Source organism: Caenorhabditis remanei, chromosome X (genome assembly GCF_010183535.1).
Source record: "Caenorhabditis remanei strain PX506 chromosome X, whole genome shotgun sequence".
Classification (NCBI taxonomy): Eukaryota; Metazoa; Nematoda; class Chromadorea; order Rhabditida; family Rhabditidae; genus Caenorhabditis; species Caenorhabditis remanei.
The window spans coordinates 17,586,422-17,614,068 of NC_071333.1; the positions used below are offsets into that span (position 1 = coordinate 17,586,422).

General features: G+C 37.7%; 4 protein-coding genes across 4 annotated transcripts; 2 read left to right on the forward strand and 2 right to left on the reverse strand.

Annotated features, from left to right (window-relative positions):
* Positions 1 to 1,554: 1,554 nt before the first annotated feature.
* Positions 1,555 to 3,519, reverse strand: GCK72_025559 (uncharacterized protein; the record flags this gene model as incomplete). Its single annotated transcript, XM_003106137.2, has 8 exons — positions 1,555 to 1,576; positions 1,812 to 1,923; positions 1,969 to 2,117; positions 2,171 to 2,671; positions 2,724 to 2,959; positions 3,013 to 3,142; positions 3,195 to 3,396; positions 3,450 to 3,519. 8 exons carry the CDS (start codon positions 3,517 to 3,519, stop codon positions 1,555 to 1,557), a joined length of 1,422 nt encoding a protein of 473 aa, XP_003106185.2.
* A 3,936-nt stretch (positions 3,520 to 7,455) lies between these two features.
* Positions 7,456 to 9,447, forward strand: GCK72_025560 (uncharacterized protein; the record flags this gene model as incomplete). The annotated part of the gene is made up of 11 exons (XM_053736390.1): positions 7,456 to 7,516; positions 7,560 to 7,732; positions 7,786 to 7,897; positions 7,941 to 8,179; positions 8,227 to 8,351; positions 8,419 to 8,630; positions 8,691 to 8,829; positions 8,877 to 8,966; positions 9,025 to 9,124; positions 9,170 to 9,286; positions 9,337 to 9,447. 11 exons carry the CDS (start codon positions 7,456 to 7,458, stop codon positions 9,445 to 9,447), a joined length of 1,479 nt encoding a protein of 492 aa, XP_053579956.1.
* A 5,264-nt stretch (positions 9,448 to 14,711) lies between these two features.
* GCK72_025561 (uncharacterized protein) lies at positions 14,712 to 15,393 on the forward strand (the record flags this gene model as incomplete). The annotated part of the gene is made up of 3 exons (XM_003106124.2): positions 14,712 to 14,830; positions 14,877 to 15,110; positions 15,195 to 15,393. 3 exons carry the CDS (start codon positions 14,712 to 14,714, stop codon positions 15,391 to 15,393), a joined length of 552 nt encoding a protein of 183 aa, XP_003106172.2.
* Positions 15,394 to 16,101: 708 nt separating this feature from the next.
* GCK72_025562 (uncharacterized protein) lies at positions 16,102 to 20,345 on the reverse strand (the record flags this gene model as incomplete). The annotated part of the gene is made up of 9 exons (XM_053736391.1): positions 16,102 to 16,207; positions 16,258 to 16,509; positions 16,570 to 16,861; positions 16,918 to 17,244; positions 17,303 to 17,355; positions 17,436 to 17,531; positions 19,850 to 19,938; positions 20,010 to 20,136; positions 20,185 to 20,345. 9 exons carry the CDS (start codon positions 20,343 to 20,345, stop codon positions 16,102 to 16,104), a joined length of 1,503 nt encoding a protein of 500 aa, XP_053579957.1.
* Positions 20,346 to 27,647: the final 7,302 nt, after the last annotated feature.

The following is a 27,647-nucleotide window of genomic DNA, read 5'->3' on the forward strand; positions in this document are numbered from 1 at the left end:
GAATCTCGAAAACCCTTAATAGCGTTACCGAACATTGGCTCCCACGCAAATAGATGAGTAACTTTCATATTTTTGTCTTGGCCTGCAAAGTACACATTTCATGAAATTTGGTTCACATGATCTGTTTATTCTGTCCAGGGTTTTTTGTTCGAAAAAGTTAAATTTGGAGCATGGAAGTCTGCAGTCGGAATTGTGTTAATGTGAGTCTGTGTGCAATTTCGAGCATGCAGAAGAACACGTTAACCTAAGCGCCTGGCGGTTGGCACCCGAGCGTACACAGTGTCTGTAAACAGTATGAACAAATATTTGTAGTTCGTTATCGGCATTTTTTCGAAGGGAGTTGGCGAAAAAACGCGAGAGAAACGGGGAAAATGCAGACAGGAACGATGTTTCACTAACTTTTCGCGAACGAAAACTCGGAAACTTTCAGAAATAAACGGATAGAGAGTTCAAGTGCCTACACTTGAAAATTGTTGATATTTATGAGTAAGTCGCATTGAGTATACAACATTGGAAAATATCTGGCCGTAAATAAATGTGAAGTGGAGATCAGTAACATTGAAAAATTTAGAACGTTTGATTGGGATGTTCAATTATAAATCGTGGAGGGTGAATTATGGAACAGTTTATGAAAAACCTTAAGTGAAACTGCATGGGACTACTATATTAGTTTCCTAAGCGTTAAAACTGAGAGATACATGAAACAATCATATATTCCAAAACGAAATTTGAATAATTTACAGTCTCAATCTCAAGTGTGCAAATCAGCAGAATATGAGGAATTTTTTGCCCCATTTTGCTCATAGGATTTTATATCGATCTGTACTAAAAAATTTATATCGATTCAATAACACAAGAGATTTTTTGAATAAATATTAACAACCCAGAAGCCATTCTGATACTAACAAAAAATGCGGAGCACCTTTTTGATGTTGTCATCTTCCAACAGAATTGTCATTTGGCTTAAAAGTTTTGCACTGACAAACGGGGCGTGATAGTTTGGTGACGAAAAAAAAACTTTCTAATAATACCATAAAGTAGTTTTTTCTATTTCTTGAGGATGTACCAGTCATTAAAATAAAAATATGCGATTTCTCAAACTTTCACTATTTTCGAAAATTGTACAAAGAACTTGTGAAGCATGATTTGCTAACCAGAACGTTTATTAAATATAACCAAAATTCTGCAAATTATAGTCGAATACCCGAAATATGAGATTTTTTGTCCGATACTGCATATTCTGTTCAGAGAAACAAAGAAAAACAAGGTTTTATTATTACAACCGTGCAAATCACATTCAAAAGAAAAACAGGAGGAAATTCAAGTGAAGTTAGCCTAAAAACGAAAGGAAAAGAACATATAAAAGTATCAGAATGCAAAAAAAATGAATGTTATATTACCCAAATGGAAATTGTTGAAAGCAGCTCAAAACATAAACTGACAACAAAGCGGAAGAAGATAAATCAGTAAAATGCCCGATAGAAATGAAAATGTTAGAGAAATTAAATCAGGGTGCAGCATTCCATTGAATCAAGTTCCGTGTTAGTTGTCGAATTATGCTTCGTTTTCAGTGAGTCTGAAAATAAACCAAATATTAGAATGGGAATAGAATCAGTGGTTTTCCCTGCAACTTATTATATTTTACTGTACGTTTATTTACAGACCACCATGACAACCCAGAATTGAAGGATATGAGAAGGGGGTTAAAAATGGACGTATGGATTCAAATAAATAACAGGCAAAATTGGATAATACGGTTTTAGAAGGGGGCCTTTCACTATTCGAGACATGTAGTGAGACAGTTCAGCCACCTTCTTCGTTCTGGCGGCACATCGGCCATTTCTTCTCCGTTCGGTGCTTGTGGAAGATGAGTGAAATCGGCTGGCTCATCAGTAGCGTAGTAACAGAAGATAATGTTTCCAACTGAAACATTTATAGTTTTTTTCATACCTGACTATAATCACTCACCAATGAGAAGAACTCCGTGGGTCAGGAAAACAATTCTCCATTCTTCGAGAGTGTTGTGCGTACAGATCAGGAAGACCAAAAGTGGTTCGATGAAGAGAGAAAGGCACTTGATGAATTGAATTTGGGAAAGGACGAAGTGAGAGTGTTGTCTGAAAAAAAATTTAAAAATTATAGTCCATCCCGATATAACTATGGTAATTACCTGGCTACAAGGGTGGCGCATTTGTAGAAACCTCCGCAGATGAATCCAGTGGAGCATTCGATGACCAAGAGAGCAATCAAGGAGAGATGAGCTTGATCCTTTGGAAGATAACCGAGAATACAGAAAAACGCACCGGAAACCATCAAAGCGATCGTGTTGAAAATTCTCATTTTAGTCTTCTCAGACCAGAAGTGAATACGGTCACTGGCAACTCCGGAAATGATTTTAAAGGCCAAGTGAAGAGCACGTGGCACGGCAACAAAGTACCCGGTGTGGTTAACAGCGAATCCCAGAACTTCCTTCAAGAATGTTGGTCCGTACATAACAATGAATTGAGACATCATCAATTCTCCGAAGGCAGAGAGCCAAACTGCCAACATGACGGAGTTAGTAAGGATCTTGGCGATTGGAGCTTTTTCGTGTGCTTGGACATCTCCTTTTCCTCTGTGAATCTTCTCAAGCTCGATTTCAGTCATCTTTGGATGTTTAGTTGGGTTGTTTCTAAAATTCAACAAATATTGATTGAAATATTTGTGTAAGCTTATAAACTAACCTGTAGAACCACCACCACAAACTGAAGAGAACACCACTGAGCACAGCGTGCACGTAGTAGACGGATTCCCATCCCCAGGACGATTCACAAAGCTCTCCGGCGACTGGCATAGTAAACATCACCGAGATTTGAGAAAATGAAGAGAGAAGTGAGATGAAGAGTCCGTGTTGCTTCAAACTGGCCCAGTTGACAACGATCAATCCGATAGCGGCGAAATCTGCTCCGAAACTTACTCCCTGGAAACAAATTTTGAATTGGTGGTAGCAGTTTTAATGATTTTATTTTTTACCTGGAAGAATCTAGCAATGACCAAAAAGTTGAAATGGAGGTGAGCAGCTAGTGGCATCAAAGCAGTGGATAAAGTTGACACAGCTCCAGCGAAAAAGAAAACGGACCTTGCTCCGAATTGTTGGTAGAACCTTTAAAATTAAACATTTTCATCTAGAATTCTCTTTAAATGTTTGAACTTACCAATGGAAAGGCCAAGCTGCTGCGAGAGTTCCTACTGCTGCTGCCCACATAATGATAGACTTCTGCTTGTTATCGTAAGCTAAGTTCACCACTGAAGCATCAGTCATGGGTAATTCAGAAGTGTTGGTCTTAGGAGCCATGCAAATCATTGTAAAGTTGATGACAGTCATATTGGAAGCGATTGAAGCGATGCATAGCGTTCCTGGAATATATAATTCATTTTTAGTAATCACAGTCAGCCACGAAACCACCTACCAATTGCAAGAACAATGTACCGTTGACGGTTTTCCAAGCATGGGACGACTGATGAACCCTTTTCCTTCATTTTTAGTTACAGTAGGTTTCGATTAGCCCTGTGAAATAGAAAATAGAATGTATTTCAAAAATTTAGAGCAGAGAACAAGAAACGGAAAACGACCGGGAAGTGATGAAAACCGCAGATGGCGCATCTTTATAAACTATACAGGCGGTACAGTGTGATCATTGTTAAATACGAAAATACGAAAATATGTGGGAGAGAAAATTTACATATCAGAAATGCAAACGTCATAGGAATTTGCATTTCTATGGGGGATCCATGTACCGTCACAAGTAACAAACTTGCAAACTGAACTTGAAAAGTGATTCGAAGAAGAAAAGATACATCTCCTTTTTTTCTGGTTGCTAACTTCTCGAAAAAATAGATCGCTTTGATAAAGATATTTTGATAAAGAACAGAAGCCAAAAGTCAAATCAAATTTCTTCTACAATTTCTAATGCTGATGTCTGAAATCTATTGATGAGAGGGAAAATGAAGTTAATTTGATGTGACAAGTTCAAAAAACCAAGTATAGAGAAAATCATATCATCAGTGATAACAAGTTCCTTTCTACAGTAGATGGAACTATGACATTCGGCAAATTTGTGGTTTCTGAGAATATATTGCGTATGATCTTCAGATCTTTGGGAATGGAAACAGAATTCAATTTGAAACTTTATTCTACAAAAAGGGAACCACCAAAAAAGTTATTGGAAAACATCAAGTCACAAAAAATGTTTCCGAATTTTGACGGTGTTATGACGGTTTCCATTTTTCATGTCGTGACTCATGTTTTCCTATCCCTATTTTTCTAGTTCAGGATTAAACCAAAACGGGGAGAGGTTGAAATAGAATTCAAAATCAGAGGACGACCAAGTAAGGTTCGAAGATGACAGTGCACTCTACACAGACATTTTACAACATCTGTAAGTGAATTAAAAATTTCCACAAATAACTTTGCGAAAATCATTTATGGTAAAATTTGCGATGGGCTTTTTTTGAACTATCTATTAAAGCTTCTAGAAACGAAGTTTCTCTCGCGATGAACATTTTCCAGCTTTAAAAAATTGACAACCACTATATGTAGATCGAAGTGATTCAAAAATCAAAACTTGATCATGAGAGGTTCACCGAAAAAATATTTCAACGTAGTCAGACCAGTGGAATGGGCCTAGTGCAGAAATTTTGCCGCATGGAGTTAGTCAAAGCGGGTCTTGAATGGAAGAGCTGAGTTCCTGCCGATTTACGTCAAAAAAACGCATGGTATATGTCGATTTACGGAGAATATGGTTTTTGACTTCAAACGTTTTTCAGAATTCCGCGTTTTTTGGTGTTTTTCAAAATAATCTTTATGACTTTTTTCAAATCAATTTTCATATGCGGCAACGACATTCACTGCTATTAAAATTAGCTCACAAAAGTTAAAATGTCCAAAATAAACATTTTCTTAACAATGGATCAACGAGATTTGACAAAATGAAAACTTGACTTCTCTACTACTCAATCTCTCCTCTTTCTCTCCTGGTGAAATTGGAAGGACCAACAAGTGCAAATGATGATAGAGTTAACACATTCGTTCTTTTTCGACATACCGCTATTACCACCTGCCAGTGTCTAGACGTCATTTGGGTCATTCGGACAAGTTTTTAAGTTTTTTGGAAAGCGAGTTGCGTTTCAGGGAAGTGGATAGAAAATTTCTAATATTTGGCAGTAGCTTGAACCAAATGAAAAATTTTGGGTGTAACTCACAACTTTTTTGCTACTCGGAACTAGTCTCTAAAATGAAAAATTCATTTCTATCTTTAGCTAGATTACTTTATTTCTGAAAAGTAAAAATACTTTATTTGCTTTTTACTTCTCAGATATTGTTCTAGGTACCAACAAAATAGACCGTCCGAAAAAATCGATTCACTGGTTTTATGGTGCAAAAAATTAACAAAGTTTCACAAAATAAAAGCGAATGAATGACGTGAGAAATCCTGGTCAGTCGGCCAGAATTTCTGCCAAAAACAGTACTAGTAAAACCAGTGAACCGTATTGAATATAAAAGATAGGAATAAGAATCGCGTGTTTTTCAAAAGTTCGTCAAATGATGAAAAAAAATGACGTGATAGGACAGATTCTGAGATTTTCTACAACATTCTAGAAAAGAAATGTATATGCGGGAACCGGTTAGTCCCAAATATGATAATCCATATGGAACATAACACAGCGAGAAAAAAGTTTGCACGCAATACGTGAAAAGAACACAGAGAACACCGAAACAATCGAAAATTTCCACGATAGAGATGTGAATTATGAATTGCAACAGAAAAATAGGAAATGATGATACGAGATGATCTATATGGCAGTCTAGAACAATTTTTTGTGTTGATGGCCTTCTAGTTGGTGTAGTTCAAACAAATATCTACAAAAAAACGAGGTGCGATGAGGCAAGTTGTCCAAAAAAACAAAAGAGGACAAATACAAACAGTTAGATAAGATAACTGTTTTGATATGATGAAAATATTGAGCAAACTCAATAGTTAGATCAGCAAGATAACCAAACCTATCTTCCCACAGCTGACAGTTATATTCCACCTACTGATATGACTTCCACCAATAAATCTCGAGACTAAGAGGTAAATGTGTCTCGAAAGGCGATACTGCCGCAAAAACTTTATGGCCAATCAATGATTGATGGTGTTAAAAGGGTAGGAGGCATTCTTTCTCCCTGCTATCGCAAAATCTGCTGCACTGTACATGATGTATGAGAAGTTAGAGTATCTCTGGCATCGTTAAACAATAGAGTATCCCGTTTTTCATATATAGATATAGAGAAAAAGAAAAAGGAAGGTCTTATGTTTTTAGGTATCCTATCGACGACTGACTTGATACGAGTTTGATCGATGACTTTTATTCAAGTTTGGAGAGAAGGTTACAGAGTGGCTGCAGAAAAGGCGACAATAGAGGCAGGACAATGGGTGATTTGAATATGTATCGATGTTAGATTCAAAAAAAAACTACTTTTACATTGAAAAACTTGAAAAATTGTCAAAATCTTTAATCGGATGAGTGTTTGAAAAATGAAATCAAAGATTTGAAGTTTTGAAAAATGTCAACAGTTTTTTTGTTGAAAAAAAATCGTAGAAAAAATACAATAGTTGATTTCAATGTGAATAGCCTCACTAGAAAAAAAACTTGCCATCTTTTGATTTTTTGAGTCCGAAAAGTTTCTCAATTTTTATTAGAATTTACAAAAGGAAGGACTGGGGAAAGAAAGTATAGAAACTTGGTAAATGTGAAATAATCAAAACTGGTATGTTCTCAAAAATCAATGCATAGTCTGTATGAGATATGCGATGCAGAAGACATAGGGCAGTAGACCTAACCTCGTTTTTATGGTGGGTGAGTAAATGACCGTGTCGTTGGGAAATATTATTTTGAGAACGCGCTTGAAACGCAATATTATGATCAGAAATATACAACTAAAATGTAGATCTCAACGAGTTCTATGTGTGTGAACAATTACGGGCAGGATGACGGACCGTTAATGTGCCATAGGTCTGGCTTTTTGGTCATTTTTGCGTTTTTTGGCCTTTTTGCAGAACACGGCGCATTACCGATTTGCTATCCGGCCCGTAGTACATTGCAGACATAGAACTTGGTAAGATCTACATTTTGGTATAATTTTTAGATCATAATATTGTGCTTAAAGCTATGCGCCGGCCCAGTTTGCAAGTATGATCAAAATTCAATATCAAATTTGTCCTTCTCGCATTGTGCTTCCTTTTCCTTTTTTAGGCTTTACTATATATTAATAACATTTTTTCTGTTTCTATACTTTCTCTTTACTTAATATTGACCTGCAAAATATCAGTTTACGCTTGACTGACCACCACACGCTTTGACTGACCCGCGGTGTCAAATTTTATTGCTTATTTCCATTGCCCTTCCCCCTATTTCACACCTAATGCTACAAATATGAGCACTACTAGCTCTTCGCATAGTGAAAATGAAGATTTTGAAAACAAGGAAGAAACTGGTATTGTTTATCAGAGTAGTTCATTATTATTTTTTTGTTTCAGCTCAACAATGGGTCTACCGACATCTTGTGGAATTTACAAACTGCGAGGATACATCTGCAAAAAGTTTAGTTGATGGCGACTGCTCACCACTGATTCAATTGCTGACTGATATGACACAAACGAAATCTTTATTCATAACTGTTACCAAACCTGTGGTTCTAGATTTTTCAGCTGTAAGTTTCAAAAAATTAAAACACTTTGTTTCCATATTTTCTGTTTTCTTCAGATTGTACCCGATTCTCCGCCATTGCCGGTACCAGAAGAAACCAAACCTAAGGCATCACTGAAGAAAAAAGGAAAACTGCAGGCATTGAAGAAAAAGAAGAAAAAAGTCAAAGGTGAGATATTCTTGCAAAAAGAAAAAACCAGATCTGATTTCAGATTCTAAGAAAAAAATCAAACCGAAGAAGAAAGAAAAAGTTATACCTGTGACAGTGGAACCACCGCCGCCTGTAGTGGATGCAACAGTTGATATGATTTTCGAATGGTGGACTCAAACTGATATCCCTCATCACGAACAATTCATGTTTATCATTCCAAAGAGTCGCGTTCCGAATATGGAGGCTAGACTAGACGAACTTTATCATGTTGGTTTTATGAAAAACCGGAAGCTTTTGAAAGTTGGTGTTCAAATTTTATGTGTTGTATTAGTAAACACCATATTCAGGCGGCGTTATCATGCTTGGACACGGTTTTCTATGACAAAACATCGTTCTCCATGAAAATCGACTTATTATTACTTATCAATGAGATCGAAGACAGAAAGATGTCGAAGGAATTGATATTCGAGAGGTAGGGGGATTTTTTCGATAACACTAATATGATGTGAAGAATTCATATAACCATTTCAAGATTATAGGTTCATATTGGAGAATATTGCAAGGAATTTCAATCTGAATGGCCGTATACGTAACATTGATTCTGATGCGAGATCAATAACCTTGATCTTATCACAGACAATTCAAACATTTTGTTTTCAACCTGATATGGGAGAGAGGACAAAGTTGCTGATACAGTTATCATTTTTTGATATCGAATACCTTGGTTCATTTCCTGATATAAGGGTGACAGGTAACTTTGTGACCTTTCTTTGGAAAGTTTGGTTTGTTTGGTATTTTTACATTTTTACAGCAGCCCGTCTAGAGAAAGCGTTGAATCATATTTCGCTACTGCAGTTTCTGTATAAAGAGGAAATAAGTGAATGGACACGGAAGACTTATTTATATCTGCTGGATCTGTTCTCCACGATATTGGCACATGAGATCACAAAGTATGCATGACAACATGAAATACGTATTTATAATAGCAAAATTTTAGAAAATCAAATTTTATGACTAACTACAGCCCAGAACAAAAAGTTGAGCCGATATGCACCAGTTTTAAAAAAGTTGTTCAGAAACTAGTCACGTTAGTTTTTTAAATATTTATCACAGATAGTCCCATTATTTCCAATATTGCACTTCAGAGTGAGTCGTGAAGTTTTCGAGACTCAGGAAGATTGGTCCGCCACGAACAAAGTATCATTTTCATTCTACATTGTTGGGATTCTGGAGGAAGAAATCGATGTAATATTCAGTTTGTTCAAGTTTCAGTCATGCGTATTTTTTCAGAGTATAATCAAAAAAGTGGAAGAAATGAACAGCGAAACCAGAGACATGAGTTTGGACAGAAGTGCGATGCAAGCGACAAAAGTTATTCTAACAGAACTTGATGCTTATCTACAAGAAGTATGTAGCGTGATTTATCTGATTTGGAAAAAAATAAGTTTTTAATTCAGAAATGTCTTGAGAGTGCAGTCGAGAGTGGGAATCTGGAATCACTGCGAAGTTTGGCGGCAACCATTGTGAAACATAACAAACGTCTTGAAAGAGTAGTGGCATTGTATTGAATTTTACGTTTAGCATATATTTCTGATCTCACAATCAGTTTATGTTTTATTGTTTTTTCGAAGAACAGTTTTCGAAGAAATATTGTTGTATTAACAGCAAAACGTTATGTGAATAGCGAAGAGTACAGATGCATTTATGACAAGGAGTGGTATTTTGTTAGTATAAGACACCTGTGTTTAATTTAATTTAATTTAAGTTATTTATTGACTGGGATTATAAACCATAAAAATATACAGAAGAACAGATAAAGCCCCTCGCGAGGCTATATACCTGGTAGGAGGGAGAAAATAAAAGAAAGTAGGGAACTGAAGAAATAGATAATTAATTAATTAACAGAAGAAGAGAAGATAATTAAGGTAATGGAATAACCGATGGAATAACCGAGATGGGGAGAGGGGGCAAGGTAGAGTTCTCCTGTTCTTCCTCAAAATGATGTAGTTTTCAAAATGTAAAGTTTCCTGATCCACAAAGCTTAAGTTTTTTTTATTCGTCTCTTTTTTTGTCAAATGGGCGGAGTTTACAAGATATAGATGTGGACGTCTACAGGATATAGATATGTTCCTGCCACTAGCAAGTTTATGCCGGATCCAACCTTTGGTAAGTGTCCCCCTCACTCTATCATCATATTCCGATATAAGAACTTCGGCAGATATTAACCACTATAATTTCTACGCTTCTTCCAATATATGTATAAAATTATTCATTGCTCAATATCTGTGAACAGAACTCTTAGCACCTCCAGTTTTCGTTTAATAACTGAAGGTCTAGTGATTTCTGATCACAGATGTAGAGTTAAAAGTTTTGATTTACTTTGGGGGTGTATGAACGGTAGGTTTTTCATATTTTTGAGAACACTTGCCTTATAACCAAAAATTAGTAATGTTGTTTTCAAATATGACACGTTGCTCGAGTCTCACAGAAAACACGTTATATGACCAAGTCTGGTCAAATGTGGGATACGATGTCTCACTTTTGTTCTGATTTGTAATTAACCAACACCTTAGTTTACATAAATTCATTTACCAGTTTTTTAATCACTCTCGATGAAAAAGACAATTATGAGAGAGATGTGATTAGGTAGCAGGATGTTCAGCTTTTGATTTACAGACCGGACAAATGTGGAGAGGGAGAGCCAAAAAAACGGTGCGGCGCTACTTTTCGAACATATGATCGTGAAAAAAGAAAAGCGGAAAATATACACAGCAACATAAAAATAATAATGACAGTAGGGGGATAAGAAAGAATCACGTCTAGTAGAGAGAGAAACCGGAGAGTATACGGTGACTGGGGTTTACTGGTGAATTGTGGTAAGTTTTTGAAAGATACGACAAGATTAAGTATTTTTTGGAAACATTTTAAAAAAAGTACGAATAGGCCTTAATAATAATAATCAAAAAATTGACATCTATTATACTTAATCAGTTTTTCCACATTTGATTTTATGTCGCGAATGTATCTGTTCAGAATTCCACTCGCATCGATTCTCTTTCCACTTTGAACTAAAAACTGTTCAACATCAGTTTTAGCTTTTCCAATGTTTCGAGGAACATAAACAGCTTAGAGGATCCACATTAGTTACTAAACTGGTAACAACTGTAAAAGTTTATTTTTCAGATACAACTTGCAATTTCAGACTTCCTAAACTATCCAGTATAATGTTCGTATTCTTGTATCCAATTAATTAGGCTGCTCATGTCTATACGTTATCATCTAATTATTGAGCAAAATTTTATGAAGAGCGCGGCGGGGCGGAGCATGATCCAGAAAAAAAGACATAAAAGAAGGAGATCTGCGCATGGACAGCCTGCACCTTTTTATCTACGCGAATGACTAATCTGATTATACAGTATGCTATTCGATTCTATGCATTCAATAAATTCGCCCTGTTGAACATTTCTAATATTCCTACTGTTGCTATATGTGACAAGAAATAGGAGCAACTCAATTTTCATTGTGAAAAATTGAGGTACTGCTATTTCTTCTCATGTTTTTAGGCAACAGAATTGTTTTACTAATTAATTCAGACAATTAAATATTTTCTGAATATGTTTTCAATGAGAAAGTAAGGACCACTTTTATAACGTACAGAATCTAATAAAGTAGTATATGAAGCAATGTTATGAAAATCTTTAACTCATAGTCACTCATTCACATTAATTCAAAATAGGTAGAAAAGAAAAAACTTCTCCAATGAGGAAGCTACAAGCAGATTTATAAAACATTTATTTTTCATTACAGTTCTTGGTTTTGTTCATCTAACATTTACTGATCTCACAGTCACTACTCTGACTTTTTGGCTCATTTCAGTTTTTGGAGCTGTCAAAGCTGGTCAACTAGATATGATATCACTTTCTATACATGCGGAACTTCCACAGTCTAATCTTTTATCTCTTGCTATCTACTGAACTATAAAGCCAAACCATAAACAAATCTTACATGACGTCAGTAAACAGGTATGCAATCATGATAATGTCCTAATCATATTATTTCTAGCTTTGTATTCCGCTTCAGTTCACTTCAATATGCATTTCTCTCTTTTTATGATCAGCATATCACCTGTTATTCTCCATAAGTCTACTTCTGAGCAGCTGAAAACTATTCAATACAACTATGGTGCTCATAATCATCTGCTAATACCACTATTATTCCAGCTGGTAAAGTTGCTACATGTGCTCCGAACTCCCAGCGATTCAAGTTGTGTTATGTACAACTTAATCACTGCGATTTCTGACCACAAGTATTGGCAACAATGTTTTATGTAAGGTGTGAAGCAGCTATGATTAGCTAGATTCACGGTTTTCCGGAAATAATTTCACGAAACAGGTATGCAATCATGAAAAATACAAAATTCATGCTGGAATGAATTTCAGAATTATGATAATAAAAAATTACTCTATTATTTCCATATAATTATTATTTCAGAAAAACATCTCTGTTGCATACCAGACAATGTTTCCTCTCGAAAAAATATGAAAACATGATATACAACCAAAAATAATCAAATCTGAAAAAAATATTGTCATCACGTTTCCTGTGTAGCAAAGAACCGTCGACAGCGTGGAAGAAGGAGGAGATGCTCTAATTTAATTCAATTAAACGTGTATTCCTCGTTTTCTTTACGCATTCTCATGTGGTCCACTGTCTTGGAACCTCTTAACCCATTTTTTTTCAGTGTCCTCACTTTAGAGAAAAATTCCCCCGTTTTACGTTGGTCATGGAATAAATTTGAAAAATTAACATGCATCAATCAACATCGAGCAAACGTACCATGAATTCAGCGCACATAGTTGACGTCATTTAATTAATTGGAACGAAAAAGCGTTTTGTCTTGAGTCATCTAGGGACTCTGGTACCACTTCATTTTAAGTCGGGTGGGAAATTTTTTTGATGCCAAGATGAAAAATTGTCTTAGGTTTTTTTTCTGAGAAATTTTCTAAGAAATTCACTTGCAATGAGATTAATTTTTTTTCTCGTATCTTGCCCTTTCTCCGAATGTGTTTGACAGCTTACTTCATATGAGTAATGATGCTTCGGATCTTATCGTGAGGAGCCAAAAACCTCGCTATCAGAATTTATAAATTTTATGTTTTACAAATTTTTATTACAGAATCCACAGATCTTTCTACAGAGTCCACATTTTCAGTTTATGTAACATTCTGGTCAATTGATCATTCAAGAATGCACTAATTTTCTCTGAATTCATTTTTGTTTTCTTTGTCTCTTCCTGGAATCTTTTGAGCGCCTTGACAACATCCGGGTTTTTAGTACAATAATGGAAAATTCAAATTTTTTGGAAAGTTTTTTCAGTTTTTTGACTAAAAATGACAAGTATGTATTGAAATGCGACAAAAAATTGAATAATTCTTCAAAATATGAACACTATCAATAAAAAATTGGTACATTTTCTGAATCCAGGTTAACCAGTGTGGAATCCGGCAAGTCTGCTTTCAGCCACATCGGTCCAACTTTTTTTAGTTTTGAATATCAATTCCGAGACAACGTTTTCTAGATGAATGTATTACCAGCACTACCTTCCACCAACTCGATGCACTAATTTAAATTTTTCTTTCCTTTTCTCATTTATTTTTTCCCATCATGACGATTCCAATGAAAACCAAACCACATCGTCTTCTTCTGCTTTTTCCTTTTAGTTTCCTTGATTCTGTTTCTCTTTAATGACATACAAAGTGCTGTCAATTGGCTCCTCGTGCTGTTTTGTCTATTCTTCTAATCTACGAATCATTGAAACAAAAATGGATATTTATTGTTATAGGAACATTCGAAGATTTTGAAAACCTTATAATCTTCAATTATAACAAACCAATTTTTATTCCATCAGTTTTTCAGAGCAACCAAACAAAAAACCGCCAAGAATGTTCCATCATGAAATAGATGCGTCTCCGGAGTTGTCCTTCTCACCAATATCTCTAGATGAGGACCAGGTAAGTCAGATGGCCAAGAGGGAATTCGTTAATGCGCCTTGCTCTCACTCATGAATCACTTACTCTCTATTTCATATTCTCTCTCACCATATACACATTTCTCAAAAATCCGTCCGTCTTGGATGTGAAAGAAAAGCCCTCATTCTGTTTACATCTACTTTTTTATTGGAGCTACATTGACATCATCCTCGATTCCATTTCAATTTAAGAACTTTTATTGGACTGACTTAGGAAAAAAGACTGGAAAAAAGAGAATCTATCATATCACATTAGAAGAGAGATGATATCCGGCTTTCTCGATAGAACTCACTTCATCAATATGATTTATTCAAAATCTCGTAGATGCTTGACACCTTTTCCAATAGACTACAATCACTCTTATTTTCCTGCCAGTTGTCAGGTTTTATAATTGGAAAATATTGGGAAATATGCTCCTTTTGTATCCATCAATTTTACATTTTCCCTTCCCCATTTCTGACGTGTGTCTTGAATGTAGTTCCTTAATATTCTAGATTTTTGGCAAGATGGAAGCAGAGGCAGAGCCACCCATTTATTTTCTTCCTTCTTCTCCCAAAAAAAGGGAAGGGTCCCGCCCTTTCTCTACACCACTTGAAATTAGAAGCTCATGACATCTTTGCGCAACGTGTCCATTCGGTTGCTTAGTCCCCGGTTGTACATCTCCACGTCAGCGCCGCTTGCGACATCTCAAAAGTTTCTGTTTTATTTTCATATAAAACAACTTTACTAGTCGGTTGCTTTTCACTTTTCTCTCTTTTAGTGCCTTGAATGTTATTGCTTTGAAATTACAGCGCTGTATGAGTATGTCGCGTCTTACTGCCAACCAACTCGCTGCTCCGAAACCACTTCGTCGCTGCCGCAGCGCCTCGCCAGCAACTTCGCGACAGTTGAACTTGGTTCCGGATCATCATAAACTCATTAGGTTCGCTTTTCTCACTGACCGGATTCTAGAAATAGTTTTGTTCCAGAAAATCTTGGGGTCGTATTCCAAAGACTCAGTTTGGGAAGGCCGCTCTCGAAGCGTTCATTCGCATCTCTGAAGTGAACCATTCGATCTTTGGCGATAAAGAAACCGAGAATCGTCACATCAAATACTTTGTCGACCTGGTTCAATCTTCTGTGGACAACCTTGAAGATCTGGAGGCAAGTGTCAAGCCATGGTTGGACTTGATCGGCCGAGGACATTCCGATTTCAAAATCACGTGAGTAACACGCATGTTATCATAATCGCATCGGATGTACTCTTTGATATTTAAAAGTTCCAACTGACGGGATGGATTTTTCAGCGGAAAACACTGGGAGAACTTCGCGGAGAGCCTGTTGAACACGGCTACGGAGTGGAATGGACCAGGACGTCGTCACAAGGAGACCGTCCGCGCATGGATGCTCATGACATCGTTCCTAGCGGATCGTCTCGCTCATGCGTCGCGTGCTACAGCTCACGCCTCGCCGATGCTCACTCCACGTGTCCAAATGTTGACGTAAGTAGTTCTTCTGAAGTTGTGCCGTTGTTTTATGAAGATTTTTGAAGATTCCTAGATGCTATTCATATAAAATTCAGAAATGATTTCGAATTCAGAATTCTAGTTACCTTTTTCAGCGGACGTTCGGCATTCGAGTTCAACAACTAGTCGAATGATGGGAGATGGTGATGAGGGATGGGGCTTTTATGCAGATTTAACAACATAACACATGATTTATGCATCTATTTCATCTATTTTCTGTGTTTACCTGCTGTATATATGTCTGAGAGGAAACCAATAAAATATTTTTTCAAAGTTATTAAATAAAACTACAATTTGTTGAAGAGATAGACAGAGAGAGAGAAAGAAAAAAAGACATCACGAATTGCACAAAATTATTCACAATTTCAAAGTATCCGAAAGAGAAAATGGAAGGAAAAAGAAAGAAAGAACTACTGTAGGATCCACAACCATAGAAACTGATTATGTTTCCGATCACTCGTCTATGTTATGATAGTTAGATCAAACAGAATGATTTGAAAAGGGATAGGTGAGAATAATTGGTTTCAAAAATGAAATTGATTAAAACGATAGAGATGGGAGAAGAAAGTTGAAACGGGGGGAGAGTGGAAACTGATGACATGCAAAAAATTTGAAAAATAGAAGAAATAGAAGAACTAAATTATATTGCACAACCGAGAAATAAAGCTGATTCACAATTATTAAAACACTACTCGTCAAACACTAGTCGTCGAGGATTCTTGCATAGAAGGAATGGTACGTAGAACATTTTTGAGTGAAGGAGCACGGAGGAGGCGTTTTGCAACTCTGGGAGCCTGGAAAAAATATACTGTCTTTGTTTGTATTTTTTAAAAATTATCTTTACCACTCGAGAATTTGAGCAAGGCTAGTTGTCTCCGAATTCTCCCCTGGCTGATGCAAGTGTATTTGCAAGGTCTTCACAAAATGATCCTGAAGCGTTTTGACCTTGTCGATGATACTTTTATCAAGGGTAGAATCGGCGGAGAGGTGAAGAAGAGTGATAGCTTTGAGACAGACGTACGCTTCTGGAGAGACCTTGAGTTTCGAGAAGGAGTGGAGGAGAGTGGTGAAACGGACGACAAGCGCACCGGCTTCCCTAAAGTAGAAGAAAAAAGTTGATTAATGGAATAATCAATTGATAAATAAATTATCTCACTTTGACACGTGCTCGAACGGGATCTCTTTTCCGAGAACCAAGGCGAGACGGTTTTGAAGGAGGCGAAGGTTGACTTCAGGGTTGGTGAACGAAATCTCATCAGATTCATCAATCATTTGTGTGGTATCTGGAGAATCTGGGGAGAAAACGGAGCAGGCGTAGTATCCAGCGGAGAGCAAGACGAGTTCAGCCCAACGTTGGGTGAGAAGGTGCGTGTGAGCCTCAACTGGTAACTCGTCGAAGAATGGAAGGGTTTTGGTCCACTCCACAAGTTGTTCAACGATTTCATCCCCTGAAGCAATTATTTGTGAATTTGTGAAAGAACTAAAAAAAATATAAATTGATTACCAATTCTAGTCAATCTTTTGCAAGCTGGAGCGATATCACAGTTGGTGGAAGGGTTGATGCGCAGTCCTCTGAGGTTGATGAGACGATCCAAGCAATCCATCTCAACCAGTTCCTTAATCAACTTTTTCCCGCTTGGAAGGCTCTGAAATGGCCGCCTCTCTGGCTCCAGCTCCCTTTCCAGCTCCCTTTCTCGCTCTCGTTCCCGCTGCTCCTGCTCTTGCTCCGCAATATAATCCTTTGTCCGCCTGATGATGCTCCTCCTCTGCTTGTAATTACTGTAGATGCTATTCCCGTTTCGTCCGCCGGGCATGCGATCTTCTCTTACTGCTACAAATGACATTTTTGCGGTCAGACGTTTTTTTTTTCTATCGCCCCGAAAACTAACCTTCGGTTAGCATGCCCTTGCTGATGCACTTTCGGAAACGACACGATTGACACCTAGAAGGTCAATTAAGGTTTTTTTTGAAGTTCGATTTGGAGAATTTGAATTCGGGAAAAAAAACAGGAGAATGACCTACCTGTTACGATTCTGCTTATCGATTTCGCAGAGGTTATTTTGATTGCAGTGGTAGATTTTCTTGTTCTGCACGGATCGTTTGAAGAATCCTTTGCACCTGAAATAAAACAAATATGTTATGAATTAATGTTATGAGCTAAACTGCGGATATAGGTTAAACAATCCCGTTATACGTATTCCGGTGTCTACTCAATTACTCAGTGCCTGTTGAGATGTCAAGGTTAATAACTGAGCAGGTGCTGTTGAGCATATGGCTTGGCCCAATCTAATCGTAGGTCAAATGACAATTGTTGACATTTGAGAAAAGATGGAAAATGAAACAAGAAATAAGAAATGAAGTGGTTGAAACAAAACATTGACAGAACAAAAAAAATTCAGACGATGTGTGAAAGGTGACTAGAAGAACCAGAAGAAGACGGAAAAAAATGGGGGAGAGAGAGAGAGAGAGGTGGTGGGTTAAAATGATAGTAAAGTAAAATGCGCAAAAAGAGGCAGCAACAGAGACGTCTTCTTTTGGGGTCTCTGAGTGACCTTGTTCTTTAAGATGCCCTTGCAACCTACCCACATTTTCCGTCTGTCATAACTTCTTCGATTGCATGAAAAAAAAACTCAAACGTTTTAATTTCAAAGGAAAAGGTGTTGCAATAAGACACCCACGTGTCTAAAAAGTGTTGACTTGATAGTGATCATAGCGAAAAAGTGAAAAGCTGCCTTTCAGTTATTTAATCAGAAGAAAGCGTTGCTAGGCAACCTTAGAGATTAGGAAGTTTTTAATTTTTGAGCTATGGGCCCATACTCAAAATAGCATAAAAGGCAAAAAACTATTTTTGGTTAGTAATAAATAATAATTTTGCTTTTTTTGCTACCTTGAGAATAGGTTCATAAGTACAAGTTGAAACACATGAGGAAAGTGTTATCAAAAAGACCTCCCAGTGGTTTGTGACTAGTGCAGCGTTGAATGAAAACTATTGAATACGATGGAGACGAGAATCACTTTAAATTGGGTCGTGGTCATCAGGAATGAAAAAGTGGGGCGACCGAGTAATATTGGGGAGGAGCGGCCCCGGAGAAAATGGAGGTGACGAGAAGAGGTTAGGCAGATGGCACCAGTTGAACCGACCTTGTCCGACGCAATTCCTAACAAAACCTTGTCCGATTTGACCTCCGACTTTTTCCGGAGACAATAGTTACTCAGAGATGTCACTTCGAACAAATGATAGGTTTATTGATACCGAGGAAACATTCAGTAGAATTAGGAAATTCTGGTGTCCGCCGCCTCCTTTTATACAAGGGGGATTCTAATCTTCTAAAAAACAATTACCACCCATACTTGCTGTTATCTGATTTTAAAATCTGCACTACTTCTATCGGTATCCAAATGTCCTCTGTACTTTGAGTACCGTGTGGTACATCGATCCTTATCTAGAGTAGCCGAGAAAGGTGTTCTCAAAATTTCGGAGTTTTTTCTTTTTTTTCATCTAAAGAATGTGAAGAACATCTTATCTTGATTTTAATGGAAAGGTCATTTGGCTTCTCGACTTCTTAGGAAGGTCACCAAGACGAGATAAGTTTTTTCCCGAATTCTGAATAAATGACATTCCTTGGAAGATTCTAAGATTTTGATTTTCAATAAGTTTTGTAATTTTCTGTTGGTTACGGCTTTTGATAAAAAATCAAAGAAGGTTAATACAACTCGAGGCATCCTAACAAGATTTCTCATAAAAATGAAACAAGTTTGGATAAGGCGCGTGTGACCTAGAGAAAAACCATTTAAACCGATTTAAAGTGCACTTCCACACCCGACTTTAAACAGACAGCATGGGTCAACCCAGAGGTGCAAAGATGCGGTGTACTGAGAAACGGGTTGGTCAAGGTGCGTGACACATTCGGGTGCCCTTCGCAACATTTCACTGACTGGGTGTTCGGCGGTGCGTCGTGTCATGCTGAAGGCCTTGACCATCATCGAATCCTGAAGGCCGCAAAATCTCCTGCCTGTGTCTGTATGTGTGTCCACGGACGGACGACGACGACGTCTACTACGAGACGACACGGACACGATGGAAAAATGTAGCGCACTGGTGCTGACAACTGAACTTTCACTGAATGGGTGCCCCCCACTACCACCACTTTCCCTTTCCCGATCCGATCACTAATTCCGTTAATAGCTCCCTCGATCCTCCAGACAGTTTTTGCTGTCTAAAGTCCTGGAATAGGAATAACGAACTGCGGAACAGATTTCTGACCACCCAGGGGGAAAGAAAATGAGATCTTCAAGAAAACTGGATTATTAGAAGTTCATAAACCATGCATGCTTCAATAAGCGTGGTGAATCATAAATGTTTGTATGTTGCGGGTTATGTGAGAGGAAAAAATATAAATATGAAATTTCCAGAAAATACAATTTTATGTACTTACCCTTCGCATGTTGATGCACCGTAATGAAGCCCAGTCGATTTGTCCGCGCACACCGAACAGAGTTTACTGGCGGTTTTTGAAACAACCTTCTGTAATGTTTTGATTTTATTTACTGCCGGTTGCTCCCTTCTGCTCTTTGTGCATCATCGTGCGCTCTCACCTTACTCACTGCACTACTGTTAGTTGTATTGGTTCCGAGGAGAGAAAAAAGTGCTTGTGTGGATGAAACCAGAGCAGCGGATACAGAGTCGTCGGTGTCTGAATTAGGACTTCCCGGCAAGCTGAAGCTGAAATTTAAATTTTTTCAATGCTATCCTTCTATCATAAATTCTAACTTTGGTGTTATTGAATCACGGGTTTCCGGTTTTATTGGCATCAAAGTGGATGCCAAATGTGTTAAGTAAAACTGTAGCAAATTTGACTGAGCTACGAGGGCCAAGCTTTCGTGGTCAAAGACAGGTGGCGTCCCAGTGGTTGAGTCCGCCGCAACGTTCATTTCCCTGAAAAACACATTAATCAGCTTACGAAGAGGGCGGGGGTCAAAATAAATGTATGCAGATGGAGCAGGGGTGCAACAAATGGTATAATGGACATGGAATAATTCAAACGATAAGGAAGAGAAAAAATAGTAAAAATAAAGCAAAAATTGTGTTACTACTAGTTGTAAAAACATACTCTCGATGGGGTATATCTTAACTATTTATTACATCTGAGGAGTTGTTTTAGTTTTTAGGTTTTCTACTATTTTCAATATCTGTCATATCAGTAGTATATAATAATTATCAAGAGAGAAACGTATAGCTGTCAGAGCAGAACGGAGAAGAGTATGCAGGAAACGAATATGTATATAATCAAAAACGAACGAAGTCAGAATAATTGTATATCTTGAGAGCTGAAGAAGCGAATGGAAGCAAATTTGTGTTCGTATAGAGTACAAAAATCTTCGTATTTGAGTCAGAAGTGTAATATCGGAAGAAATGGTAGCGACAAAGGTTGAGGTGATCGCAAAGAGATTAAATGTGTATGAAATTGTGGAAAGGAGCCTTTGAATTGAGAGCACGAAAGAGGGGAGTAAGGGTATTCGCGGTGCCCCCCCCCCCCTCTCCTCTCCTACTAACAATTTTCAAGGTCACGCATTACGCGGCGAGCTCGTTGAGAACCAAATGGCAGCATTTGGACGTCACTGACTGGTACAGCGAGCTGCTGTTCCGGAATAGGATTGGACAGTATACAAAAGGATCAAGCTGCTAACCTTCCAAGGACAGTCTGCTATGTTTTTCGAATGAAACAGTCATGTCGAGACAGATGAAGGCCGAATCTAGGATTCAAGACAGATTTGAATAAGGCTTTAGATTTGAAAAGGTCAATATCTGTGGTTGAAGGAGTGAATAAATATTACCAGACACGGTGATCTAAATAGTTAGAACTTTTTTCAAAGTTCTGAACTACTTCGATCCATATCTCGATGTCCGCTACTCCTAGCACCGTGCGTTACCAAGATCCGGGTCATTGAAAAAGTGCAGAAGATCCTTCCCAGACTCTAGATTTCAGAAATGAAAAAAATATGGAAAAATTTGAATGTGAAAGTCTATATCATAGAAGCTAATTTGATAAAAAAGTGAAAGGTTATTTTGGTTGCCTTATTATGACTTAGAATATCAAAACAACCTTTGAAACGTGTTGCTGATGAGTAAGAGATCATAGACACAAAAATAAGTTAAAAATTAAACTTTTCATTAAGATTTACATATTGGGTTACTGTAGATATCTACCAGAATCCTTCTTTACTAATTTGGGTTCAAATTTAAAATGTTGGAAAAATTCGCACATTAGGTTACTGTAGAATGTACAGTATGAATTACAAAATTACAACTATCTATGAAGACTAAAATAAAGCAAATATAAGGCAATTAGGATATAGTACATCCACCAGAACCCTGGTCTACAGTAATATAAACGTCTAGACAGGAGATGCGAGAAGCCTTGGAATAAAATGAATGAAATGAATGAAATGGAAACTCGAGACCTACAGGAAAAACGAAATGAAACCGCAAAGAGGGAGGAGACTGGATAATTCAAGAAAGTACGAAATGAGAAAGTTGAACTGTAGGTCGGTAGGTCATTCTACACAACAATCGAGAGGCGATGGTAAGCCGGAATGGATTCGAGGGGGGAGAGGAAGCGCCGCGCGGCGATTCGCGCGGATATTGGCGCAAAAGCAAAATTGGGTGAAAGATGCATGGAGGGCGAATGAAATTTTGTGGGTCAGACCTTGAAATTCGTGAAAACCGCGTACATTCAATCGGGCCTATTGCCGGTCAAACGAGAGTGACAGTGGAGGTCTCCACCTCCATTCCTTCCATTTTCTCCTGTCCCCTCCTACCGGCGGGCGCCACTTCTTGTCTTCTCCACTTCCTTTCACTAGACAATCTCATAAGTTCATTTTTAAAGTGCACATAAAAATGGACGAAGAGCGGGACTGAATATAATATAGAGAACGAAAGGGGCGGGGGGAAAGCATGAACGTGGAATGAACATGACTCTCATTGCAGACCCTTTTGAATTTGGAATTAAAGGTGAGAGGGCAGCCCTTCTACTATACACATGAATGATCAAGGCTTAGAACGAATGTGTACACTAATCAGGTGTACGACATGTCTTAAGAAATGCTAGTTAATCTTATCCATACATGGCGGTCGAATTGGAAACCGCAAGAAAAGGTTGTAATGCAACCCATATGCAGCCGTAGTAGTAGTAAACTAGTATTATATGCTCTTAGCATTTAGTCAGAGAGAAAGAAAGGGAATGAGAATACGAGATGAAATAACTAGGAGAAAAGTGAAAGAATGGATAGGAAATGACATGGATGCTCCCAACAAAAGGGCACAGAGCCGTAATAGTAAAATTCTATAAGAAACCGGATAAGGTGGATTGCTAAGTCTTTTAATTCTTTTAATTACTGGATTCAATCAGAAATCCTAGCCCATTGATTTTTTCCTAGGATTCTAATAATTTTTGGGACAGAGATTAATAAAAGAGATAAATTCGAATTTACATATTGTGCAGACTGGCAAACCTTATCTCGTGCTCAAATCATATACAGATAAAAAATAACTGCTAATTTGGTCAGTTGACCTTTTTATGTGAAAAGTTTGAATTTTTGGTTTATAAAAGGTCTAGGGGGAAATCATTTGCATTAAAACAATTGGTAAGATCACAAACTACAGTAACCTTACACTGGCCTAAAACGTTTTTTTTATCTTACGCTCTCCCAGATTTATTTAGAAACAAAAAAACTATATGTACAAAAAAAAGATGGAAAAGAACTGTCTATTGGAAAAAAAAGCGATGCGAGGAAAAAAATAAAATAAAAACGGCCTTGCGATTGTTGTGTTGGAGTTTTGTTTCGCACGGTTTTTTTCCCGACCAACAAAATCGAGACAATCTTGTATTGCTTCTTTTCTTTTTCTGTCGTTTTTGAAATATGACTGATACCTTCCGACGATTTTTCCCGAAATTTTCCAAAGGGGTCATTGAGATAGATTATAACAGATGGAAATGAAACGATGTGGGAGGCAAAACAAAGACGAATCCGAAAAGGGATGCAGCAATTCAGAACAGATGCATCCCGGAAAAAGGAAAACGAAGGTCATCTCAATTTCTTACCTTCTTCTCTTCTCCCCTTTAGAATCGTTTCATTCTTTTCAAATCCAGGCAAGGGTCACAAATTTGAAATCGCGGAGAAGAATGGATTGTTGCTAAAGTGTTGTAAATTAGTAAAATTCTAATTCTCACGCTTTCCACTTTCTTGATTAACGTGAGAATTTCTGAGATTTCTGAATGAAGAAAAAGAAATAGTTGGAAATGAAAAATGAAACAGAAGAAAATGAAAGAAGTGTGTGAAAGTAAGGAAACATAAATGAAGAGAATGAATAAAAATGAATAAAAACGACAACCCACACACACTTTATTAATTTTAATTACAAATAACTTGGAAAAAGATCTTTGGATATGAAAAGCACGAGTGATGAACGAAACGACTGGAAGGAAAAGAATACTTGAAAATCCTTCCCTTGAAATCTTCAAAGTTAATACCGTTAATCCAATAGATAAACAGTTCTAAGTGGGCGAATCTTGCTCCTGAGCAGAGGAAGAGCCGGAGCTGACTGTCTTAGTGGTGATTCATTATGGAGGATAAGATGTTTTTGTTTATTTTAGGAAACATAGGTATGTCAGAAAATTTGATTTTTTTTCCATAATTTTGTATACTAATTATTATCATGTCATCGTTTCACAACTATGTATCTGCACTACATAGTTTACTATGATGGCTCTATTTTTTCATTTATTTAGGAATTTTTAGTCCCACTAGTTATTCCACTCTATTATTGCTCATTGTTCCCTTTTCCGGTCTTCGCTTTGTTTTTTTTTGGGTTTTTTGGCTTTCCTTTTTCTTCTTGAAGAATAGCTCATATTTGTTTCCGTTCTCATTCTCATTCATCCAATTCGTCACTCAAACCCGTAGCAAGTATTTTTTATGCCAACTTTTGTGCTGTCAATTTCAAATTATGAGAATTCAGTTGAAGCAGAATCATGAGGTCTAAAAACAATGGCGAATGAATGTAAGAGGAGGTTATCAATCAGGCGGGCCCAGTCTCCCGAGCTCCAGTCTTTTGAGGTTTGATGACGCGAAAAATCGGGGGGTCTCGGCTTGTCCTGCAGCCAGCAATTCATTTCATAGAGTTTTTTTTTGTTAGATCTCCACAACATCTCATTCAGTTGTTTCTTCTCATTGGAAAGAACTGCGCAGGTGCAAATTGGAAAGATGAGCAGTCTGGTGAGTCTTTGTTACAAAAATTTCGTAAGTATACCTATAGAAGAGTCAGTGAGACCGAATGGTGTCTCATTAAAATATCTCACTGAAAATGTCTGTTAATTTTGTCATTTGCAAAAAAAGTTAGCGACAAATTTTTCAGTGGTGACTTTTGCTTCCTTATTTTAACACTCTAATTATCTCCTCTCTGTCTCAGTGTCAATGGTCCCAGAGTCAATTGTGAAAGAAAGCGAAGAAGCCTATTTTTGTTTGCCCGGGCAGTTGAGCTAGTTATCCATTCTGTGGCATTCAAGAATACCTTAAGAAAAAATTCTGTGCATCGCGACACCAATTATCTTGGGCAAATGAGGGTAAGGAGGAGGAGAAAAAGTTGAGTCAAGAAATGGATCAAAAATATGACTAATGTGACATTTTTATGAATAACTGAGTACTGGTTATGAGAAAGGAAATTTCAAAAGTTACTGTATGTATGATTTATCTTTTTAATGTCCTCTAGTTACTAATTTGCAAACTGTAAAAATTTATTGAATTCTTGAATTTCTGGTATTCCTAAAACAGAGCACAAAATTTTTATTGTGCCTCACCACTTTGTCCGTTTTTTGCAAATCTTGAAATTTGCAAAACGTCGAAAGTGATGTTTCCTATTCGGCTCTTCTCCCTTTATTACAGGACACCGAAATGTCATGTTGCTATGCTTTACGGGACATACCCCCAAAATCGAGAGGATTCGAAACGTTTCCTATCCCTTTCATTGTTGTGTTTTTTTTTTCCAATTTCCACGCACTCCTGGCGATTCAATTCTACTATGGATTTTGTTGATGTGAGTTGTAAACGACGGTCATAAAAAAGAAGGGGATCAGGTGGAGCCACTCAAAAAACTATTTCTTAACGGTTTTTGGCAACACCACTGGGTGATCGGGGACCCCACACATCACAACACTCGACCGAAACGCTGCTGAGCACAAATCATCTTTGCACTGGTGCATTGTTGGTCCATAAAACTTTGGCACCGGACTGAGGACCCGCAACGAAAAACTATAGAATCCCTCTAATCCCGCCTACTGCTTCTTCTCTGCCCCATTTTCGTGACAAAGATAATTCTTCTGAATCCTTGCTTCTTCTCCTCTCCAATCGTCGTCCTTCTTCATCCCTCCACTTTTTGCTTGCCTTCCAAAATTTTGCTTGTCCCTCCCCTTTTATTCTATCTTGAAATTATTCTGTTTCTGTGGGACTCGACAATCCCAAGCACCTCTTAGGACGCTGTCCCGTGCCGTGTCCTATTTTGTTATTATTATTCTTTCTATTCTTATTCCGTAAATGACGAGGAGCCATACTCAGCTGAAAAACAGGGAAAACAGACTCGATTATTTGGACCAACTCGCCATCTCTCATAGACACTTTTCGACTTGTCAGCGCTGATTAGGCAGTTCAAATTCTGTAAGACGCTGAAGCAGTTGAAGAAGAAGAAGTCCGAAGAAAAGAAGAAAAGAGGGGCGGTGCTTGCCATTCACATAGACTTTTCGGAAGCGTTAGATAACTGCCCTAACTAAACGGGGGGCTCCCCGTCTTCCTGCTTCCGCTGCGCCTTCTCTCTCATTTGGCCAACTATCGACAGTAAATTGTGTTGAGTGTGTCAGAGGCAGTTAGCCAAACGTCAACCGAAGAGCCAGCAAACATGACCAACGATTTAAGCCAGGTAAGGCGTTCTTTTTTCATTTAAATGTTAGTTATCTTCAGTAGTATTTTGCTTTCTTACTGTACATATACCTGGTGTATTCATCTGAGATAATTATGATGCACATATTCTTTAAAGGCTTACTTGCGTCATTTCAAATCATTTACCAACTTTCCTGAACATACAGTAACTTAAAATTTTCATCCTTTGGACTTGATCTTGACCTCACTGAATCCCCCTTAACCATACCTACCAAATCAAAAGTTAAAATAAAACAAACCAAGTCAAATCCACACCGATTTCTTTGCAACCCCCTAGCGCCAGGGTTCATGAACCTAACCCAATTTGTCATTTCGGGTCATGGGACTCTGGTTTTGGTTTTTCGGACTTTCTCCCGCCCATTTTTCATAAAGATCAGTTTTCCGGATTGGGTACCTGCTCCACCTCAACCGAACGTGTTTAGTTTCATCATGATTCATGTCAAATTTTTTTCAAAATGAGAGAATGAACATTTGAAGTCACGTTCTCTCTCCAGAATGATGTTTGCCTTTGTTGGATGTATATGATACTCGGAAGTCTTGGGTAGCTTCCGGAGATTGAAAATCTTCTGGAACAGCTATTGGAAGATTATAACACATGTACGCTGACTCCTTGTACCTTGGTAACCAGCCACTTTTTGTACTTTTCTGCCTTGTACTATTCCTGCAGCATCCAGACCAGGCAGAGTCACCACCACCAATACTGCTACTTGAATATGATTAACCCCACTTTTTAACGTCTTCGTTTTTTGTTTTTTCTCCATTCCTCTGCTTAGAATTTTCGATGACGGTCGAGGGACTCGGGTGGCGTCAGGTTTCTCCCCTCCTTCAGCCTGATGTGCGCTAAAAACATTCCAAAAAAAAGTTGGCTATCTTTTCCTCCCTTTCCGAGGGCACTTTTCATTAGTCGAGTTTTCTTACTACTTTCTTCACACTATCTCTTTTTTTGTTGAGTAGAGAACGAGTATGAGTATGAGAACAAAAATCTCGAAGCAGAAATAAAAAATTATTCCTTTCTTTCTCTGGCCAACTAAGATTAACTAACAATTTTCGCCACTAGATATCGCCGTATTGAGATAAATCAAACATTCTGCACGCCAGCATCTTTTGGAGCTTGAATGCGAGATGATATGAATTGTTTGGAGCCACACACACACGCACACACACAAACTTCTCGATATCGGAAGCGTGAATAGAAGAATAGGATACGTGAATGAATTTGGTTTCCACAATATGCCGAGTGTGGAATTA